The sequence below is a fragment of the Notothenia coriiceps genome, unplaced genomic scaffold, assembly GCF_000735185.1.
Source record: "Notothenia coriiceps isolate Sejong01 unplaced genomic scaffold, NC01 NC01_scaffold00014015, whole genome shotgun sequence".
Lineage (NCBI taxonomy): Eukaryota > Metazoa > Chordata > Actinopteri > Perciformes > Nototheniidae > Notothenia > Notothenia coriiceps.
Window position 1 is genome coordinate 30,121 of NW_011346716.1, and position 21,318 is coordinate 51,438.

At 39.7% G+C, this 21,318-nt stretch overlaps 1 protein-coding gene across 3 annotated transcripts; it reads right to left on the reverse strand.

The window, feature by feature from the left end:
• Nucleotides 1-812: 812 nt before the first annotated feature.
• rfx4 (regulatory factor X, 4) lies at nucleotides 813-21,236 on the reverse strand. 3 transcript variants are annotated; one of them, XM_010774430.1, is made up of 19 exons: nucleotides 20,087-21,236; nucleotides 19,051-19,974; nucleotides 16,357-16,443; nucleotides 16,084-16,144; nucleotides 13,087-13,210; nucleotides 11,769-11,830; nucleotides 10,821-11,034; nucleotides 10,276-10,353; nucleotides 9,976-10,139; nucleotides 8,853-8,953; nucleotides 8,689-8,747; nucleotides 8,432-8,576; nucleotides 8,037-8,131; nucleotides 7,393-7,510; nucleotides 5,874-5,993; nucleotides 5,188-5,346; nucleotides 4,930-5,089; nucleotides 4,702-4,840; nucleotides 813-2,097 (listed from the first exon to the last, which is right to left on the reverse strand). In XM_010774430.1, the coding sequence occupies exons 2-19, from the start codon at nucleotides 19,091-19,093 to the stop codon at nucleotides 1,825-1,827; spliced, it is 2,202 nt and encodes a 733-aa protein (XP_010772732.1). In that variant the 5' UTR covers nucleotides 19,094-19,974; nucleotides 20,087-21,236; the 3' UTR covers nucleotides 813-1,824. The 3 variants fall into 3 exon arrangements, with proteins under 3 accessions (XP_010772732.1, XP_010772733.1, XP_010772731.1); XM_010774431.1 differs by having other exon boundaries at nucleotides 4,930-5,050; nucleotides 5,188-5,349; XM_010774429.1 differs by having other exon boundaries at nucleotides 5,188-5,349.
• Between the last annotated feature and the right edge of the window lie 82 nt (nucleotides 21,237-21,318).

The window sequence follows — 21,318 nt, forward strand, 5'->3', positions numbered from 1 at the left end:
ACATAAAAGATGAGAGCTACTGGTTATGCAGGACATGTTTCTCACAGCTGACAGGGACGTCCTGTTGCAAACACACCGAAAACATTAAATCTCCCTCTGAAATCTTCAACACGTGGATATTGAAACTGAGCTCAGCTGATTATACCAAAATGATGGGGTGCCATTTTTTATGCATTAACAGGTTTATCTGGTCGGTTGTGAATCCCAAAGGATTTTGGAGAGCCATAACACAGAGGATCTATGTACCAATAAATACAAATTTCGGCAGGGGTCAGAGGTCAAAGGTTACGGGACTGAGGTGCAATGACCCCAGCACAGCAGGAAATTCTCTCTATAGAAATGTAATTCTTTCTGCAGTGTGGCCCTTGTTCCACGGGCCCAGCCCCCCACCGTGTTGTCACTGCATGAGGAGAGAGAAGCAACAATCAGCTCAGACGACTTCAGAAAATGTTTTTCTTTCTCCAACAACAAAGTGTGAACTGGAAATTTGATGGAAGCTGAAAGTGGAGAGACGCATTGTGAAATAGACCTTTCCATCATTAGAAATAAAGATGTCATATTTAGTCAATTAAAGTAACATTTTAAATAACAAATCAATAAAATACATTTAAAGCTGTTTTATAGTCAAACATTAAAATACAATTATATAATAAATCAAAGAACAAAGACTTAACTTTAGTGCTGACGTTCATTTTGGTAATTAACCCGATACAATAATGTGTTTAATTGAATTTTGCTAACATTTGGAAATGTTCGTGCATGATTATAAAAGAACCAAGAAAACGTTTGGACAAAGACACATTTGACAAAGATTTTAAATCGTCACCACAGACGGTTTCCAGTGCTTTTATTTACAGAAAGTGACTAGACTTTATGTTACTGTACACTTTGATAATTTCCCTTTTTATAAATACCCATAGGGTAATAGGTCCTCAGTAGCTTTGAGTGCATCATAAAACACACAAACCTAGGTTAGTGCATCTTTCACTAACCATACAAAACAGAGAACAAAGTACCAATTGTAACATAGAAAATAAAGGATACACCATGTTACAAAGTTACAGAAAATACATACTATATATATATATATATATATTTATATTGTCACGGGAAAACAGCAAAAAAGCTCGCGACAGAATACACTCACACAGTTGTTTTTGAGTCACAGCATTCAATCATTAAAAAAAACTATCCAAGATGGAGACACCTTAACACACTGATCAAGGAGTTTATATCTGTCCTATGATTTGTTATGCTTGGATTTGTGCCGCTGTATAAACTGGTAACGTTAAGGCAGTGCAGATCATCCATCCTGCAGCAAACCAACTTGCTGCAGCGAGCCCACGACAGGATGCTGCACATAGCTGAGCAACGGGAGGATGCAGCGGTTTACTGAGGATACACAGCTTACGGCACACTGATCTGTCAGTTATTGACAAACTGACTGAGTGTTGATGGGATATTTTGTTGATTACGAGGGAAACAGAGGTGTACATTCCTTAAAACAAAAGGCACAGCTTGGCAGCAGCATTGCACATGTGAAATGATTTTGCTGCAGGTTCAACATACATGATTATTTTCCTCCAGCAGTGAGCAAAAGTGTTGAAGAAATGTCATTAAACCTCGGCACAAGTTACACCACAATCATCAGTCATTTCAAATTGTCAGTTCGTCCATACCATGATTCCTTATACCTTGCATCGGTACTTTCCATTCTCTAGTCCTCCTATTGTGATGTACTTGATCGGAAGTGTTCAGAGTCTTTGCATCCACCCGTTTGGAAGGCCTGGAGTTGCTCACGGCTGTCCACAGCAGTGATTGAGTTTATTTCGCCCAGCCTGTGGTGGCCTCCCCGTTTATGTAGGCAAAGCCGGGGAAATGCTGCGAGTGTTCGTACTCTGAGTTCCTGCGTGGGCCCAGGGGAGAGTACATGTCACCAGAGGCAGCATAGCGCGATGAATGCATAGGTGGGCTGGTGTAACAGCTGTTAGCTGGCGACACATCTGGCCACCGGGGGGCGACAGGTGCCGGGTGCAACCGAGGAGTGCTGCCCATCAAGCAAGGCTCCATCCGAGCCATCTGGCCGTTGAGCTGGTACTGTGGAGGAGAAGAGGAAATAAGTTATGCTGGTGCAGTGGCATTAAGGATTGTGAGAAGCCTAGCATATGCAGCGACGATATCAGAATATCCTATAAGACTCATTATCAGTGATTTGAATAATCAATGAATCAAGTAATTGAATATTAAGACGTTCAGATTTGGCAGCCAATTTCATTTAAAAAAACAAATCTGGACCTGAACAGCAACAACTCTGAGCAACAACTGATCAGGAAAGGTCACATTTTTGTTCTGGTTTCTCTCAGGATGTTACATCGTACAGACGATATAAGATGCAACGTGTCAGTGTGTTAGTAGTCAACATTAGTTAATGAGCTAACTGATAAAGCAAACGTTGTACCCTTTGAAGCTCAACTAGCTGTTTCCATGAGTCTCCAAGGCAAGGCATGGCAAGTTTATTTATATAGCACCTTTCAACACAAGGCAATTCAACAAGCCAGTCTTTATGCTAAGCTAATATAATCAGCTGGTGGATGTAGCCCTATAAACAGATATGAGATTGGTATCAATCTTCAATCAATCAAAAGTTGGCAAAAAAGTGCCTTTCCCAAAACATCAACTATTCCTTTAATGAATTTCAAAATGTTGCCAGGAATAAACAAATGTAGAAATACGGGATCCTTTACTTTATTAATCGGGATAAAAGTAGTCAAACTTCAACATGCAGTTCTGACTTGCTGAAACCAAAATATTCCCAGAGCACGTACAGAGGACATGACCGCAGTGTCCTCAAAGGTAGCTTTAGTCCAGCCAATATCTTATAGGACGCTTTGTTCGCTCTGTAGCGTTGGGTGTGAACTGACCCTGCTGATGGTAATTTCCTGTCAGGGGAAATTGCTTCACAAGTTGTACCAGTGTCGAAATAGAAAATTAAGCCACTTAAGAAAATTAGACTCTAGCTCCGCTGAAAGAGTGGTTTTCCGGTGTTATTTTTGTTGCCTTTGGTGACTGATGCCAAACAGCTCCGACTAAATCTGCGAGATGACAACAATATTTTGAACAGATGGGGATCCGACAAGGTTTTGTTTTCATCTCAGCTCCATCCCCAACCTCTCACACGGACAAAGCACAGGCATTGTGCCCGATTTAAGCTCAGACAGGCTTAAAAAAAAAAAGTGGAAGTAGCACCCTTTTCCTTTTCTCACTAAATATAAACACGACAGTTGATTCCATTATGAGGGATCATGGCATGGAAAAAGACAGTCAGTGCAGGTCAGAGAGCAGAACAGACGGCTCAGCTGCCTCTTGTTCACAAGCAGAAAAGAGACCATTGAATAACAATATTTTAATAAACGCCCCCTTGCTCTGCTCCGGGCTACTGGCTCAAACAGATGAAGAGACTATTGAGAAGTGGAAAGAGGAGTAACAGAGCAGGGCCTCTCTTGGCCCGGCCAAGCCACCTTTCTCTGTCTGCTTCCGCTGTGTAGAGAGGCTGATTCTGGACTGTTAGACACACTGCGACCGCTGAGGCCCAGCTGATGTCAGCTGGAGGGCCCTCCACGGGAAATTACCATCAAAAGAGTAAACTCACTCCAGGCGCTACACGAGCTGTAAAATCAGCGTCTTAATCTCATCTCACCTCCTCCTGTTTAAATCTTCAGTCTTCATCTGACTTCAAAGCATAGCCTCCACACAAATTCTCTAATATTGAGATATTTATGTAAATGTTGTATACTAACAAATGGGCACATTTTTGCACATTGTTATCTTCTTCTTCCAATTTGATCTTATCATAATTAACAAACATAGCACAATTGCAAACTGCTCTGCAGTGTAGACTCATTCAGTTGAACCATTAGTAACACTTAGTCGACACACGCTCGTATTCACAGATATTTTTGCAAACATCAGAAACATTTGTTTTATGTTATTGAGTAATGTCACACTCATTTTCATCTCTCTCTATGGACATCATCCTTATCTGCAATTTAAACAAGGTGCTAATCTCGCCAGTGAGAAATCAACAGTTAAAATGTAGGTAACACCTATTTAATTTAAGTAATCCCATTAAATGCAACTTTATACTTCTACTCCATGACATTTCAGAGATAAAGATTGAACACTTTCTCTATCACATTTTACCTGACAACTACGGTTACTAAGTTTCATATTTGAAACACAATCTTAAGTATGCTGCTGAACTGTTGGTCAGTTACTTGTGAAGTTAGGCTTTGCACAAACCACATTTGTATCCAGTTATAAACTGTAATTTCATTTGTATTTTATATTATAAATTGTAATCATTATTCCTGCACTGTATTATGTAATTACTTCTTAATTATGTTACATTTGTGATATTTCCAGCACCACAGACACTAATATTGACAGCATTCTGACTGTCTGGATTTTGTCCTATTGTTTTGTTTTTACTCTTAAGGCCCTATTTGTATCATTGTTTTGTAAAAACTACTGAATGCCAACCTTTTCGTTAGGATACAATCTATCAATTGTTTTACCTTTGAATGTTTGAGTAAATGTTGGTGATAATATGTCAGTACTATTAATCATGTACAATATTGGAATAAGGACTCTTGCTTTAATGTATGCTTTATGTTCATTGTAATGAAGGTGCCTGGTACTGACCTGTGCAGAAGAGCGGTGGTAGGCGGAGTAGTGGAGGGGGGGTGGGATCGCCGGATCATGGGCCAGACTGGGATACTGGCTCTGGATGGAGTGAGGGTGCTGGTTGGCGTAGCTTCCATAGTTGTAGCTACCAGTATACCTGGAATGAGGTAAGAAAGTTAAAACCCATTAAAGAAATTTCCCAACATATAAATACAAATAATTTAATGCTTAAATCATAATAATTACCCATGCTCCTCTCTGTACACAGGCAGGCGGTGGGTGGAGGATGGTGGGGGGACTGGAGCGCTGTTCCTCATGCAGGACAGCTGCTGTCCGGCCTCAGGAGTGGAGCCGCCGGCTGTTGTCACTGTGTATGTAAGGGACCAGGTATATGACTGAACAGCGCCTGGTAGACACATATACGGACACAAAGAAAATGTGTTGGCTCCAAGAAGCTATGTGCGGTGAGAGCATGTCTGTGTGTGACTGAGTGGAGGGTCTCACCTGTGGTGGTGGGGACCCCGCTGAACTCCGGGGACACGGCTGCAGTGGGGGAGCTGGCCGAGGAAACGCCCACTGAGTGCACCGAGCGAGCGGGAGAGAAGGATCCTGGAGAGGGGGAGGTGGGGGTGGGTTCTTTCACCGGGAATTCCTCCTCTCTCTCTGCTGAAGGAGTCAAGAGAGGACAGACTATTAGACAGTCTTATCAAATAAAAAAATATGAAGTTACTCTCTCATCACTCAAAATTCCCTAAAATCCCACCACTTGTGCTTTCTCAGCTACTCCCATTTATTTCCTGGACAACAACATTTATATTCTTAAATTGTCTTTATTTTATCCTCATCTTTTTTGACAGCTGTTTTTAGTACAGTTTGTTTGAGCCAAATATTATTCTCATGTACAATAATTATTACTTTGAAGGGTTAAACTCTTTGTGAGTGGTAGCTGAATGTGTACAAGGAAAACACACATATGGGGGCAAAGCATATGAACTGTGTACAAAATAAAGTGACAAACTGAATAAAGTCCCCACAACAAAGTAAATCGACACAAATCTAAGTGAAAAAAGCATGCCAACGATTTCAACAAATAACAGCGCATCATGCTAGGACCGTTTGAGTGATACAATCCACTTATTCTACTACCCTGCAAGGCATGTTTGCAGCTATACTGTCATTAATGATCTCACCTGTGCTGCCCTCTGCCTTCATGGCCCTCATGAGCTCGATGGCTCTCTCCTGGCAGTGCAGGGACTCCAGCAGGTAGAGCACATAATCATCAAACATGAGATGGATCAGGTGGAAGGACCCTGCGTACAGAAGACAGGACTAGTTATATACAGAAGGAAGACGACTCACACTTGTTTTAGAAGTTATTTTTTTGTAAAAAACACACAGTGTGACAAAGGATGTTCCCTTATCTATTTATCTATTACATGTTGGTCTATTGAATGGCAGAAATAAGTTAAAAAAAGTCTGTCCTAGACTCTGAAAGTCCAAGGTGATGTCTTAAAAAGGTGGACATCAAATAAAACCAAAAATCTTCGTAACTACATTTGCCATTAATCAACTAATCCTTGCATCTTTATTATGGTCATAAATGATGACGGCTGTTACAACTAAAGCGATTCTAAAAGCATCTGAGCGATGACACCACATCCTGCAGAGTGACATGAGGGCGGCTGTTATTAAAAAGAAGCGCGTACGCTTGTTTCCGTGTACCGAGTCAGTGCCAGAAATATGTCAGCTGACCCCGGGGTCACACGGAAGAGGAGACTGTGGCATGTGAGGGAAGTGTCACAATTGTGTCATTGTGCGGGTCCCTGCCGCTGCCGTGCGCATAATAAAAACTTGTGGCCATTCAAGGGAGAGGGGTGTAACACTGACCGGTCATAAAATGGAAAATACAGGCAAACACATCGGGAGAGGGGAGGGGCGCCTTTTGTTAATTAGCTGTTTGTGCACAGAGACCTGCTTTATCAAAACACTGCAACCAGCTGTGTCTTTGATATTCACAGACCGGGCCACGCAGAGGAAAGACACGCCATTTTATTTGAACTACTCTTCTCTTAATACAATCAACAAGCTATTAGAGCAGCCATTTTATTTGTTTCTCCTCTTTCCTTATTTGAGAACTGAGAACAATACAATTTAAAAAAGAATTAAGAAATGTTTATTTGTTGCTGCTGATCCCTAGAAATAGTAAATATGCACACGTTTATAGTTCAACACTGCTTTTTACAACGTTTCGGTGTTGCAGCTTACCAAAAAGATCTTTAGCTGGGATGTATAAAAGGTATAAAATCCCTGGATAAGCGATATTCAATCTTTAATTTAATATAATTTAGTATTGATGCTCAGCAAAAAAATTATCATATACAGTTATGTAATAGGAAGGTTGGTCCATTAATGTTACGCATAATCTAAATTACAAAAGTGTTGCCTCGTGAAAAAAATTAAAATAATTCTGCCATAAGAAAAGCAAGATTCAACGATGATATTTTGATTTAAGGGATACACAAGCCTTAATAGTGGACGGTTTTATTCACAGAGCCTGTTATAGAAGAAGAAACTCTTTATTTGCAATTGAAGAAGTTATGTTGTTGCTTAACACATGTTTTACCACTGAGATCTTTGGTATGTTATAAGTGTGTGTATTGTTTGCAACCTGATGCATTAAAGACTAAAAACATAGCATTAGCTGCTCACCAAAGCTGGGCGCGCTGTGGAGGGTCATATCCCGGATGACTCTGGTACCAAAGCACGACCACATGAGCAGGAACTGTTGGGCCACCTTCTTCAGGCACCCGGGCCTCTTCGCTGCCACCTAGAGAGAGAGAACATTTCCATGAGAAAGGAGGGGGAAGGGTTGGGAAGCCGGGGTAGAATTAACCCCTGGGTCCGCATTGGGGCTTAACCCTCAGGAACGAAAAACATGTCAACAAGTCAACTATTTAATTTGCCCCCGGGGACACGCCTTCCTATTGAACTATTGTCTGAGCAGCCCAAGACGTTGCCAGGGCGACCAGATTTTACAAGCCCATATCTGGCACATAATGGACGCAAATGGGAAGCTTGAAGACATCATTAACTGGGAGGATTGCAGCGTAAGTGCCTCTGTGTAAGAAAGACACGCAGAGACGAGTGTCTTTCAGCCACAGGTGTCTTTTTAAGGGCAGAATAATCGGACTTCTGCTGCGCAAACACTTGAATCATTTAGCTAAAATCACTTCGTAGTATCAAACATTGAAAATATATTAACTTTATTTGTGAATAAGTTAATGCTGAGTCAGACGAGGTTTTAACCCAAATCTTTATCAAAATGAGTGAAAAAAAAGTATTTGCTGTCTGACCTTGACGACACAGCGGTCCACCATGGAGTCCAGCCACTCGATGTACGCCTCGATGGGAGACTGCTCCTCCAACAGACGGTCAAACTCCTGATACACTGAGACAGGAGAGAGATCCTCAGGTTAAATGGTGTTTTACATCACTCTAAAACAAAAAAACTCCCAACTTCCATGACCTTTGACCTCTGACCCCATCAGGACAGATTCAGAGGAGTGATGCCGGAGTGAATTGGAGATGCTCTGCAGGGTGTTTCAGGGGAGAGCAAACTTGTCTAACCTTTTGCTCTCCATCATTAATGCTTTGGCTCCGCCGGTCGTGGGAAGGATTGTCACTCTGCGTGGCAGTAGAGTGTCATTCTGGCTGGGTGTGTTAGAGTCAGTTTAAAGCGTGGACTTACAGTGGATAATAAGCTGCCTGTGATCATCTTGTGAGTCCTCCATGGTGTAAAGTGTCTGCTTAGTGATGCTGTTCAAGTCCACATTCCTCCAGTCCTCCAGCATTTGAAAGGTAATGTCGGTACTGTTTATCACAGTCCGAGACGCCTGGGGACAGATAAATCGACAATATTACCAACACGAGCATACCCATATCCCTTATCAGCTCTGTTTGTTCATATGGATTTTATTAAAAAAACATTCAGAACAAGATATGCACCTGACAGAGATGGTTTAATGATGTTTGCCGCTTTAGAATCTGGGAAAATCTCCTTGATACTGAAAACAAGAAAAACATGGTTAGTATTGTTATCATGTAACATTTCTGTTTTAAAATAACATTCTTAAGAAGTACATTATGTTGAGATGTGATGTTATAGTTACATTCAAATTTGATATTCCTCAGGTTTTCAGGAAGTTCGTGAAGTGCTATTTTGAGCCACTCATCAAGTTGTTTGGCAAATTTTCGAATAACCTGAGTCAAACTGTGTGGATGAGAGAAAACAGAAACATTATTAAAACCATAAAGAATATTAATAATGGCCATTTATTCCCTGTATCAAGTCTGTCAATGTTTATGTATTGACAGACTTGGTGGCAGCGAAGAGGCCCGGGTGGCCTAACAGTTCCTGCTCATGTGGTCGTGCTTTGGTACCAGAGTCATCCGGGATATGACCCTCCACAGCGCGCCCAGCTTTGGTGAGCAGCTAATGCTATGTTTTTAGTCTTTAATGCATCAGGTTGCAAACAATACACACACTTATAACATACCAAAGATCTCAGTATATGTATATATATATAAATATATGTATAATATTTGATAAATATAAAAAAATAGTAAAAATAAAAAAGATGAGGACTTTTCCACAAAACAATGATATTTAGTTTAATTTCACATGTGATAGAGAAAAACAGCTCGATTTAGGAGTCCAGGTCATTTATGTTGATTATGCCTGAATTTCTTTTTGACAATTAATACGTTTCGTCAAACTGAGGTTTTAACTTATAATTTCAGCAGTAACAATTACATTTTCAATAAGCTACGTATTCAAAAATACTCAAAGAATCAGACCACAGCAAACCCTTTCACTTTTTTGAAATGAACCCGACTGGTGTTCATGCAGACCATGAGAAAGACATGCTATGTAACTGCAATGAACACTGTGTTTTACACAATGGTACACATCATATATTATGCTGCTTATTTAACAGTATTAAATAGTAAAAGGTATAGTACAGCAAGAAGTGAGCCTTGGAAGTAAATTGTATTATTGTTATGAAGGAAAAACTGCTAGGCAGCCTAATGTTTGGTAAACAGCTTAAATTACCAAACTGAATCTCAACCATGGCATTACGTTAATGCAGCAGCTGGAGTTCAGACTGCAAAACAAATGTCTATAAATGCTATGAAGTCAGAGCAGTAAAAGACATCCATACATCCTATCCAGTTTTAGTAACAGAAAATGTAACACAATTTTAGAGTGAAGGTTTCTCAACAGGTGCTCACCTATCAGGCAGTGCTTGCAGGACGGTGGGCATCAGCACCCCAGAGATGGCCTTGTAGAGGATGGAGTCACAAACACCGACTATGTTCACCACGGTGTTGGAGCCGAGGACAGGGAGCATGTGGGGGGGCATGCCCTGCCAGAAGTGCAGCAAGAAGCTTTGGACCTGAAAGTAACACACACAACATGATAGTCAATACTACAGGAAATAAAGGGTCTTCTTTTAACATTGACATCTATTGGAATTCATAAAATAGAATCAAACTGTTTGTTGAAATGGTTTGAAAAGGGGAGTAACTTGCCTCATCGAAGTTGGCTCTAATAACAGTGTCCAGTATCCTCTGACAGTGCGTTCTGTACATCATGATGAAGGTTGACACCTGTGGGTAACAACGCAGGATTAATCTAATTGCATCACAAACTTAACAGCTTTTATCTGTTTGGGAAAAGTAAAAAGAGCAGTAGAAAAACAAGAGAATAAATCTTGTACAAAGCATGAGAACCAATAAATACATGTTACAGGTCTAGGCTGGAGCCGAGTAATATAAAACGAGCTTTAGAGATCAGCAAAACACAAACCATTTAAAATCATGGCCCCTCTTTAAAAGCCGGACAGCTAGTGCCTATCCTTTGTTCGTTGCTAGATCTTATTATCTCCCCCAAAGATTAAGAGTTAGTGAGGAGCCAGCATATAAATCCTCAAGGTCCTTCTCTAAATGCAAACCCTGTGAAGGTCCCGGCAGATAAAAGGCTGGAGCCAGAGGGGGCGCAGAGATGGTGAGATGGCAGGGAGAGTTGGGGAGAAGGGGGGTTGCTGTAAGGATGGACTTTTAAAACTCCTGTTTACCCTCTCTTCTGACAGGTTGGCGGGCAAATTTAGGTCTTTGACATTTGGAAACTCTGGCAGGAGTGTCCCCAGTTTGGAGCGCGGTGAATACGCCACTGTCTGCTTTGTGACCTCTTTCTTCCCCGTCTCGTTCACCCACGCAGCTCCCTTTTTGGAGTACATCACATCGTAATACTGAGAGGACTCCTTCACCGCTATGCCGTAGTAGTGGTACCTGAGGAGAGCAGAGGGGGAACGCTTGAATAACATCTTCTAAGTACAAACACTTCAAACTGCAGCTTTAGAAAACTGGGCTAAAAAAAGCAATGAAAAGGAAAAAAACGCTTTTAGAAATTGAATTTGAACCGGGACAGTGCACATCATGAACACTTTAAAACAAAACAATGCTTACAAGCGTAAATGAGCCGGATTTTTAGCTTTAAGCTAATTTCCATCCGCAGTGCCCTCACATACAACATACAAGAACATGACATTTATATACATAGCAAAAATACATGACATGCAGAAAGAGCACGAGCAGCATACAAGCATTTACCACATTTATATCCAACTAATACATTTGTTAGAATGCTTTATACATTTGTAGAAAAGGTTCGTTTCATAGGATTTGATCTTGCTCTCTGATTTCTCTCTATATATTTTGAAAGAACAAAATAATCTTATTAAAAACAACTTCAGATCTTAACCAACATTACATGTGGTGAATGCTTTGACTCTGGTTAAGAAAGTGTAGATATTCTGTACAAATATATTACAACATTATTTGTTCGTGTTGTTATCCTGTGTTACTTCAATCTAAGGCTTGACAACTTGTTTGTGTTAAACTGTTAATATTTATTTCATTTGATATGTTCTGTTGCTGCATTTTCATGTTTGATTGAAATTGTTCTCAGTTTTTGGGGAGAGGGTCTGATAATAAGTGAGAAATATGTAAAAAGAACAACTTACTTAGACTGCCCTCTTGTCCCCAGTCTTCGGGTAGTTAATGCTGGAAACTGTTGCCTTATGATCTGTTCGGTGTAGGAGAGAAAACGTTAGTCAGTGTGCTTTAACTAAAGAGTGCAAGGTTACACCAAATTCATTCTAAGTAATTCATGAAAGTAAAGAAAAAAAATTATACTATTATAATATAAATATGGATACAAGTGATAAAAGGAGCCATACAATAAGATCTTTATAAAATGTACATTTGTGAGTGTATTTTTGCCTGATAAAGTTTGCACAACATTAAAGTCTCAGCGCTGTATCCACAGGGAGGTCTGAGAGGAGAACACAAGCTTTGAGAGCCAACCATTTATGACATCCAGGGGTATTACTTTTTCCCTATATCAACAGTCTCCCCTCATCTGTCCACCCACCCGTCCTCTCTCCTTCTCACTCTCTTTCTCTTCTTCACTCCCTCCTTCTTCCTTTCCTCTCTTTTTGTCCAAAGAGATTGGCTCCTTGGTCCAACTCATGGTGCAGAAACTTTAGCAAACAGTGTAGCTCTCCATTGTGTGGGATGAAAAAAGAGGCCAAGCTGTGAAGTTTCTGTCAGGCCCCGCTTGATAAATGAGCAGACAGGGAGGCAGTCCGGGCCCTCTCTCGTTTGTTTGTCCTGAATCAATGAAGCCTTCCTAAAGGACACCCCACACTGCTCCAGCCACTGATCTAACATTCCGCAACATCTCACCCTTCCAAATTTCCTTTAATTACACATTAATCCAGGCCCCTTCTCTTTTTCAATATCTTCCGACAGGAGCTGCGGAGGGGTGGGGGTGGGCAGGGTTGGGGGTTGGGGCCTGAGTCCAGGGTACCGGGATGGCTGGGGGTAGCAAGGCTGAGGAACTTCTTGGGGTTGTGGGAACAGACCAAAGCACATCTCCTTTGGCTCGAGATTATGTGTTCAGTGAGCGAGCGCAGAGCTTTGCTCGCGTCACACTGAGCTGCAGTGGATATTACTTCAACAGCAGCCAGAGAGCTGCACAGAACCAAGCCAGGCATGCAATGGTCACACTGATGCTCACGGCTGATTTAGCGCATGAGATTATTGCTTTCGTAAAACATCCAATAAAGATTTCTAATTCTGAGTCATTTTGCTCTGATTACTTTTAATTCACAGTGTGTAACACATATAATATATATGTACACTAAAACACAAGAAAAACTAGAGATGTAGTTTCATGTGTTATCCAGACATTTTAAAAATGATCACGAGTTAAACTGGATGGACAAAGGGAAGGATTGCTAGACCTTCATCTTTACTTCATCTCTGTTTAAATCGTACCTTTCCGAAGCTGGCTGCGTTCACAGGCTGCGTGTCTTGCTTCTCACTGAAGTCTAGGTAGTGCATGTAGAGGGCACTTCTGGGGATACACACACCTTCAGCTATCTCATAGTTCTCTTCTAGCCTGTGGATCATAATTAGGATGTTCAGTACACAACAAAAAAGCAGTACTTCACTGTGTAAATGTTTAAAAAGCCAGATTAAATTAACGTCAGCTAAATAAATGGATGCAGTGATTGGTTTTTGTTTATTTCATGACTGTTTCTACTTGCTAAGAGTAATTTATATGACGGAAAGAGACACCTGATTTACAGTTCCAAAGTTTAAAAATGCATTTTTTTTTTTTTTTTAAATGTTTTTATTAATTGTGCTCCATCTACAATGTTTGGATATTTTGTTCTGTAAAGCACTTGATAATGCATCAGATAGTCAGATCTGTGATTGTGGAAGTTGTATTTGCAGTATTTCCCTAACAAAGTAAAAACTCAATGCAGTTTTGAAGCCTCAAAAAAACATCTGAATGCGTGCTGTGTTTCCTGCTACAAACATGCTGACAGGCTTGTCAACTAGCCGTAAATAAGGATCATTGCAAACATATTTAATCACATTGTCTGTGTAACTCCTTGCAGGAACAACAAAATGAGAATAAATCAAATAGGGATTGACCCAAATATGAGCCTTGAGGAACACCAGTATAATTGCTGTGATTTCTGATGTGTATTTCCCTCCTTTAAACATGTCACTTGTTTTGTGGCAGATTTGGTAAAAGATGGATTTTTTGTATCATTTATGGTTTTGAAATCTTTTCTACAGTTTGTATTAGTAAAGACAGCCCCTAACACATCATCTGCATTTTTACTCAATTCAAACGGCAGATAACGCAGTTAGAAGAAAATCTCTGCTGCAAAAAAAACTGCAAATAGGTCTGTAGTGATTTAAAATATAACATGGCTGACATATTTTACAATGAGCGTATATGTTGTTTTTTTAAATGTTAGGAACAACTCCTTCACTTATTAATCAAATATGTTCATAGTATGAGGGGCCCTGTTAGTTTTAATACATGTAACGTCCATTTTGTAAAAATGCTAGAATACACAGAGTCTGGATCTTCAGAGCGTTAACAAACTACATAAAGTTGCTATATTCAATGCAGTCAATATTAAACCCTGCCACCATCTCACCTGCATCATTACTTACATTTAAAATAAATATAAAACATGTGTGTTAGTATCTTCATTTAATTTAATTTCCATCTTTATTTCGAACAGATTTAAAAAAAAAAAATAATAATAAATGTGAAAAACAGACTGACCTTGAGTTGTTTAAAATGTAGATTTCCTCTCAAATTATACCCACCCTCTCTGTCTACGAACAATTTTTTTAATTTCCTAGGAAGTAGATTATGTCTTGCTCTGTACATGATTTGTGCCGTTTTAAATTTAACCAGATCAATGAACTTCAATATGTGTGACTTCAAAAATAATACATTAGTGTGTTCAAGATATCCAACATTATTGATAACTCTTATAGGCCTTTTTTGTAATGTACTTAACGGCTGTAGGTTGGTTTTGTACGTGTTTCCCCAAATCTCCACACAGTAAATCCGATATGGCAATATTAGTGTGTTATATAGAGTATACAATGAGTTGTAGTCCAGAATGTGTCTGGCTTTTCCCAAAATTGCGATGGTTTTAGCCAGTTTTGCTTTTACATGAGTGATATGAGGTTTCCAGCTGATTTTGTGGTCTAAAACCACACCAAGGAACTTAATTTCACAATTTTTTCAAGTTGTTTTCAGATCATTGAATAGTACAATGCTGATTTCAATGTTTTCTCTGCCTTCTGAGCTCGTGTAACTTCATTGCTCAGTTCTTAATAAATCTAATATTTGTTCTTGCTGGACATAAAAGCTGTCAGAGGCCGTTCCTGTCGTTATCAGAGTTATGACTTCTACTTCGTCTTCTGAAACATTTTTTTATGTTTTCAGTTTTTCTTTGTATTTCATAATACTGGTTTATTCATGAATGGCTAGTCTCTATTGATCTTGTTAAATACATAAACCTAATTTTAGTGACTTTCTCAAACTCAAAAACAAATAGTGGCCAAGCCGTCCAAGGAACAAATATATTATTTCTGGTTTTACAATGAAAACGCAAACATCAGTTAAAAATTATGGTTGCAAATGTAGAGGTATTGTGAGGTTTTTCTTTTTAAAATGTAATTTTTTCTGTATTTAATTTCACTCAAAAGAAAAAAAAGTCTCTATATGCGGAGTGAAACTATCATAAAGGCCACTTATAGCATCATTTATGTCTATAATGCTTCTCTTTAAAAAGGTACATTGACCCAACTCATGTTCCTCACGCTGGGTTTCAGCCCCCTGCAGTGCAGCTTAAATCAGCATAAATATTCATTAGACCATGTGCTTTTTGAATACTATTAGTAAATGGTGTCACTGGTCATGGGGCAGTGCAACAGACAGAAAGATATGAACTACAGGCATGTGTGGGGTTTGTATTTCATACAAGCAGAGGACAAAGATCTGATACATGTCAAAGCTGCTCTTCTCATTAAGACTGTTTGCATAAGATCTTTCTATGATAGGACACATCAAACTTCCCCATTTGGAAAGATAAGAATAAAATCATCTCCTATATTATCATGATAAGACTGAAGACTTTGTTATTAGGATTTATTTTCAAAATACTACATTTGCTCACCATGTGCAAACATACGGGGAACCAAGGAGGCAAATTTGGTATCAAGCATGACTGAAAATTATAAGGATATATAGCATATTCAGCACAAGTGTTTTACATTTCATCTGGAGAATAGAAGCTTTAGTAATACTTATTCAAAGACTTCCCTACATCATTTTACATTTGATTACTGCTGTTTGACATAGATTGTTGTTTTTTTGTTGTTCACAATTTTCCACTTAAAGTTTTTCATCCGACTGAAAGACATATACACAAATATCTTTTTGTAACTTACCATTCAAGAGTAGCCGGTGTCGAATGTGGTTTAGAGGCTCTGTTGTTTTCTTTTTCTTCATCTGTAACACACGTCACATTTAGGATTTAGGGATGAAAACGTAGTTATTCATGTCAAATTACAGTCACAAATATAGCACCATTGAAAGTGTGTGTAACGGACACAATAATAGAAACTGTCATCATTAAATGACACTTATTGTATTAATGGATAAACAGCAGCTATGAGATGTGAAGTCAGTGGTTTTAGTGTAACAGTGTTCGTCCTGCTTACGTTCATCATTGGACATGTTCCCCAGAGACGTGTGACTGGAGTATCGCTTGCTCTCACTCTCGTTGAGGCATCGTTCAATCCAACTCTCTAAAAAAGACATGAAGGACCACAGATCACAGAGCTGCACAAATTGTCGCCTCTTAGTAAACTCAAAAAACGATTTTATGTTTGTCAATCAATCAAAGTTTATTTATATATCCCAATATCACAGACCTTACACTAGTCTCAGGGGACTTTACAGTTCTTACAGAATATGAATTACGAATAAGACACCCTCTGTCCTTAGACCCTCACATCGGACAAGGAAAAACGTCCAAAGAAACCCCACAGTTAATGGGGGAAATGGAAGAAACCTCGGGGGAGAGCAACAGAGGAGGGTTACCTCTTCCAGGACGGGAGACATGTTTATTTGAAACTAGTCGAAAATAATAAGATATTTAAATATGTGCCGACAGGCCTTTTAATTTTAATTTGGCTCAAACAGTTAATAGCAGTTTTTCAATTTCTTTGTATAAAATATCGTTGAAACTGACACTGTTAAAAAAACTCACTTCCTGAGGTGAACTCATTTTGTCCACAGTATAATAGATCCAAAGCTGTATTTACATAAACAGTGCAAATCACTAGCTATACAGGACACTTTAACTGTTGGTAATGTGACAGGGCGAGCTGACAACAATCAATTGTATAGGCAGCGGTGCGGCCATTGCTCTATTTGAAATGTTTTCACCAGGACGGCAGGAATCCAGCATTGTTCCCAGGAGACTACGAGAGTACACACTCTCTTAAAAGAGCCTGCGCACATTACTGAGGCAGAGTGGTGGAATAGAGGCCATTGTCCCGTTTTAATTTCTACTTAAAAATAGCTCAACTGGTGTGCTTTCTGTGAGCAGGCTGCAGCAAATCACCAAAGCTTTCATGTAGAAACAGCCTGATACGTAGAGTGGAAATCCATTTAAAATTCTGGTTGTATTAGTTATACAAACTTTATTTGACAAGTGTAATTAGGAAGGGCATTGGACATTAATACTATTATTCTTGTTTATATTAATGCAAAATGTTGTGTTTTCATTGTTGTATTGTAATAAGACGCTAATTAGACACTATTACTTGGGTATTTGTCCTAAACAGAGAAATAGATTAAAAAGTATTATATTTACCACTAAATCTGGTGAATAAAATGTTAAGTAACCTAAAATTAGCAGCCTAAACTACCTCGGAAGTTAACACAGCACATACAGTACTCAACATGTTACTTTTAACAAAATAAAAACATTACATTTCTTTAAATCTTATTTTTTCTGCATGTGAGCTGACAACCATAAATATAGCAGCTGTTGCTAGGACAGACTCCTTGCAGGACGACCTGTTGGTGCAGCCCATGAGGAGGTCGCAGATATTTAAAAGTTTTAAAGTTTACACGAGGGATGGGTTATCTACAGCTCGATGTTCAGCATGTGCTGCGAGACGAGGTCAAAATGTCTCATCCCTGCACAGCAGAAAATAAAAACTGGCACGCTGAAAAGGGAACAAGTGTTTTCTCTCCATGGTAGTGACATTTTATGATTAGAAATGTACTATTTATTGATTTTAATTAATGTTTGTTATTATCATCACATCCCACATTACTAACTGACTAACAGTATTTTCCTCGCCAAACACAATGCATGTTAAACAATTATAAAACAGCCTTTGCATTTGAAATGTAACTCTAGTGACTCACTGACGGCCGACTGACATGCATCATCATTATCGGCAGTCTTTGCTCATGGCTAAAGAAAAAGCCTGTATAAAAAAGGTGAATCCACTGAAGTGGAGGTAATTCTCCACAGAGGCTCAGATCTTACGCTTCATTTGCCACAGGGACAGATAAGTATGGGATCTAAATAATTGGATTAAATTTGATCAACAAGTGAAACGGACCTTCTCTCATTTATTAACACATTCTGGGCTAAACTACTCTCCACTGCACCAGCACACTACAAATGTGATTTTTAAGAATGTAAACAATTTTAAATGTCTTAAACCAAACTCAATAAATCCCCTTAACACATTTTAACACATTGAAACGACTTAACTGTTTTTATTTTAATCTTTTATCAGCATGGGCCTTAATCATTATTGTTCCTGAAAACCAAATAATCTAGGTATGTCAACACGATAAAATACAAATATATATTAATGATTATTCTTAACTAATAAAGTTCAGTTTTGCTTTAGTGTTCCAATCTTAAGCAAAACTTAAAAATAAGCTGAAGAGCAAATACAGATAACTTTGAACCTCTATGGGCATTTGTTACTACTGTTAATTATGATGAACGAAGATCATTAAAGTTGGTTTAACTGTAAAAAACTAGAAGCCACTGGACCGAGCCACAACTGAAAGATCTAATAGCAATTCCCTGCTTTCTGTGACTTATATATTAAGCAACAAGTGAAACACTTATAACATAACAGCACTTCTGATAAATGTGCGTGACCAAAAACAGTCATTCATAAATAATTTAGGAAATTAAAATTCAAAGGAAACAAGTGAGAAAACCGTGAGAAAAATCATCGGCCGAGCATCCGGACAGTTCCTGACTGCATTGAAAGTGTGAGACCTCCAGAAGAGCATCAGCAGAAGCTCACACAACATTTCTGCTGGTTCCCTCAACACATCCAGACAAAGCAGAGCGGAATAAGACGACTGACCTGTGGAATCCATATCAGGCTCCTCCAGCAGCCCGCAATGCATCCTCTTCCCATCAACGACACTGGCTCCTCCAAGAAAATGGCTTAGTGCACGTTTCCCCCTCCTCAGCGGCTCTCCCCTTGTCTCGCAGTGTGTTTCCGTGACCACTGCCCGTCACAGGAGATGTTGAGGATCTGAGGTTCGCCCAGAGAGGGTGGTGTTGGCGGAGAATAAGGGGGGAGGTGGGAATAAGGGAGGAAAGGGGGGGGTAGAGACTCCAGAAATCCAGCGGGGGGAAAGCCAGACCCGTCAAAATGTTTGCTGATGTTTCATGGGAAAGGGGCTGATTTTATAGGAGCCCTGATGGGGACATGTCATTGATAGGCTTGGAAGGCTGATGAATGGCCCCAAGTCAGATGGGGATGTGGCAAGGCTCACTGGAAGTCTTTTGTGGAGCTGTTTTGAATAAGAAAAGCTCCCTCCCAACGAAAAAAAAAGAGGCTTAGATCTACGCAGTCTTAACACTGTGGCCTCCCCGTCTTCCATTATGGCATTTAATACGTTTTTATACACCCCAGAGCTCCATATAAACATACATGCCTACACAACTGCCGCTCCTGCTTTTCCTTCTCATTTTAATTCACATTTCACATCCCATGGACACTTGTTGCATTTGGTGAGTTTATCACCTCCTTCAACCATTAACAATCTTTAGGATAACTTTTTTGATTCGAGCCATCGTGTTCTCAGGCACACAATCAAACATTGGAAAAACTGCACCAATGTGGATTTTTGATGGTGGATTTTCACCTGTTTTTCACTCACTCTTTCGCTGTGGCAACCTTATTTTTGGTGTGCCTCTCAGAAGAGGGAACGGTCACAAAGGGGGGGAAGTAAAAGTGCAAAGCCCGAGGCTGGGAGGGCTCTGATGGAGTGCCTGAGAGCTGGAGAAGCGAAAGCTGTGATTAGAATATGAATGGAACCACAGGAGAGGGGGAGAGGAGAGGGGAAAGAAGAGGGGAGAGGAGAAAGGCGGATTATGGCTGAATTACTCACCACACCACGGATAGCAAAGGAGGACTTTCTCTACCAGTGCGCAGGCGTGGGCACCACTGCTGCTACTCACCGACACACAGACACCGTGCAGCCACCTGTGAGCACGTGTGGGACAGGGTGGCAGTAACATCACATGGGAAACTGTACACAGGGTCATACTTAGTTAGAGCAGGTCTGTGCGTCCTTTCAGACTCATGTGGGAAGAAAGAAGCAGCTCAATGAGTGACAGGTCAAAAGGACTTTGGAATTATGTAAAAGAAACTGTTCATCATAACATTTTAATCATTTCCTATTATCTGTAAATTCTCTTGGTGTCTAAGAAAGGATTAAACAACAAATCTGTACGTTAACAGCCCACTAATGAGAGCACCATTCAAAGGGCTAAATGGTGGCTAATGCACAGCCGTGACCTCAAAAGGAGGATCTAATTAATTTCAGTCAAATAAGGAGAAGGTGGAGTCTGTATCTCCCTCAGTGGAAGACACAGTTATCTGCTTATTAGAGGCTCATAAAAAAGGACAGGTGCAGCCACCAAAAGAGCCTCTTCCACTCAGCCCGCACAAACGGATGTGTACTGCTTTTGTTCAGTGAAAAGGCCCCAATTGAGTTGTGTGTGTATGTGCGAGTGGGGGGTACTGTTACGCTATATACGACATGTTGGTGGCATTAAGGCTTTGGTCCTAAAGAGGAAACCGTATGACTCAAAGCTACTTTCTCTTCCCATTGATGTAAACCACAAAAGTGGCGCTTGTTTGTATACAGTAAGTCCTCACCGAGCATCCAGCTGTCTGCACATCTACAGGAGGGATGTCTTCATCTCAGTTTATAAATACAAACAAAAAAACACCACAAACTAAACTCATTCAAAAGGTTTTATGGGCAACCGATTCATTCTAATGGACCGGATCAGGCAACAAATAAAGTGTAAATATTGTAATTAAAAGTCGATATATTAAGCCTATCATGCCATCAAGCTCTAAAACCATACAGGTGCAAATATTACTTAATTAATGATTAGACAGAATCAATTGGCAACAATTTTAACAATCGTTTTAGGTTTTTGTACTTTGAATTTCAACAAACACTCAGCAGCGGATTGTGTAATTTTTTTTTCGTGTTTATTATGAACATATACAAAAACATAATGTTTGGAAAGTATCAACAGAAATGAGAACCTTCACATTGTTTGGGTGTGTGGTCACCAACAACAAAAATGTCAATCTGCTTTAGAT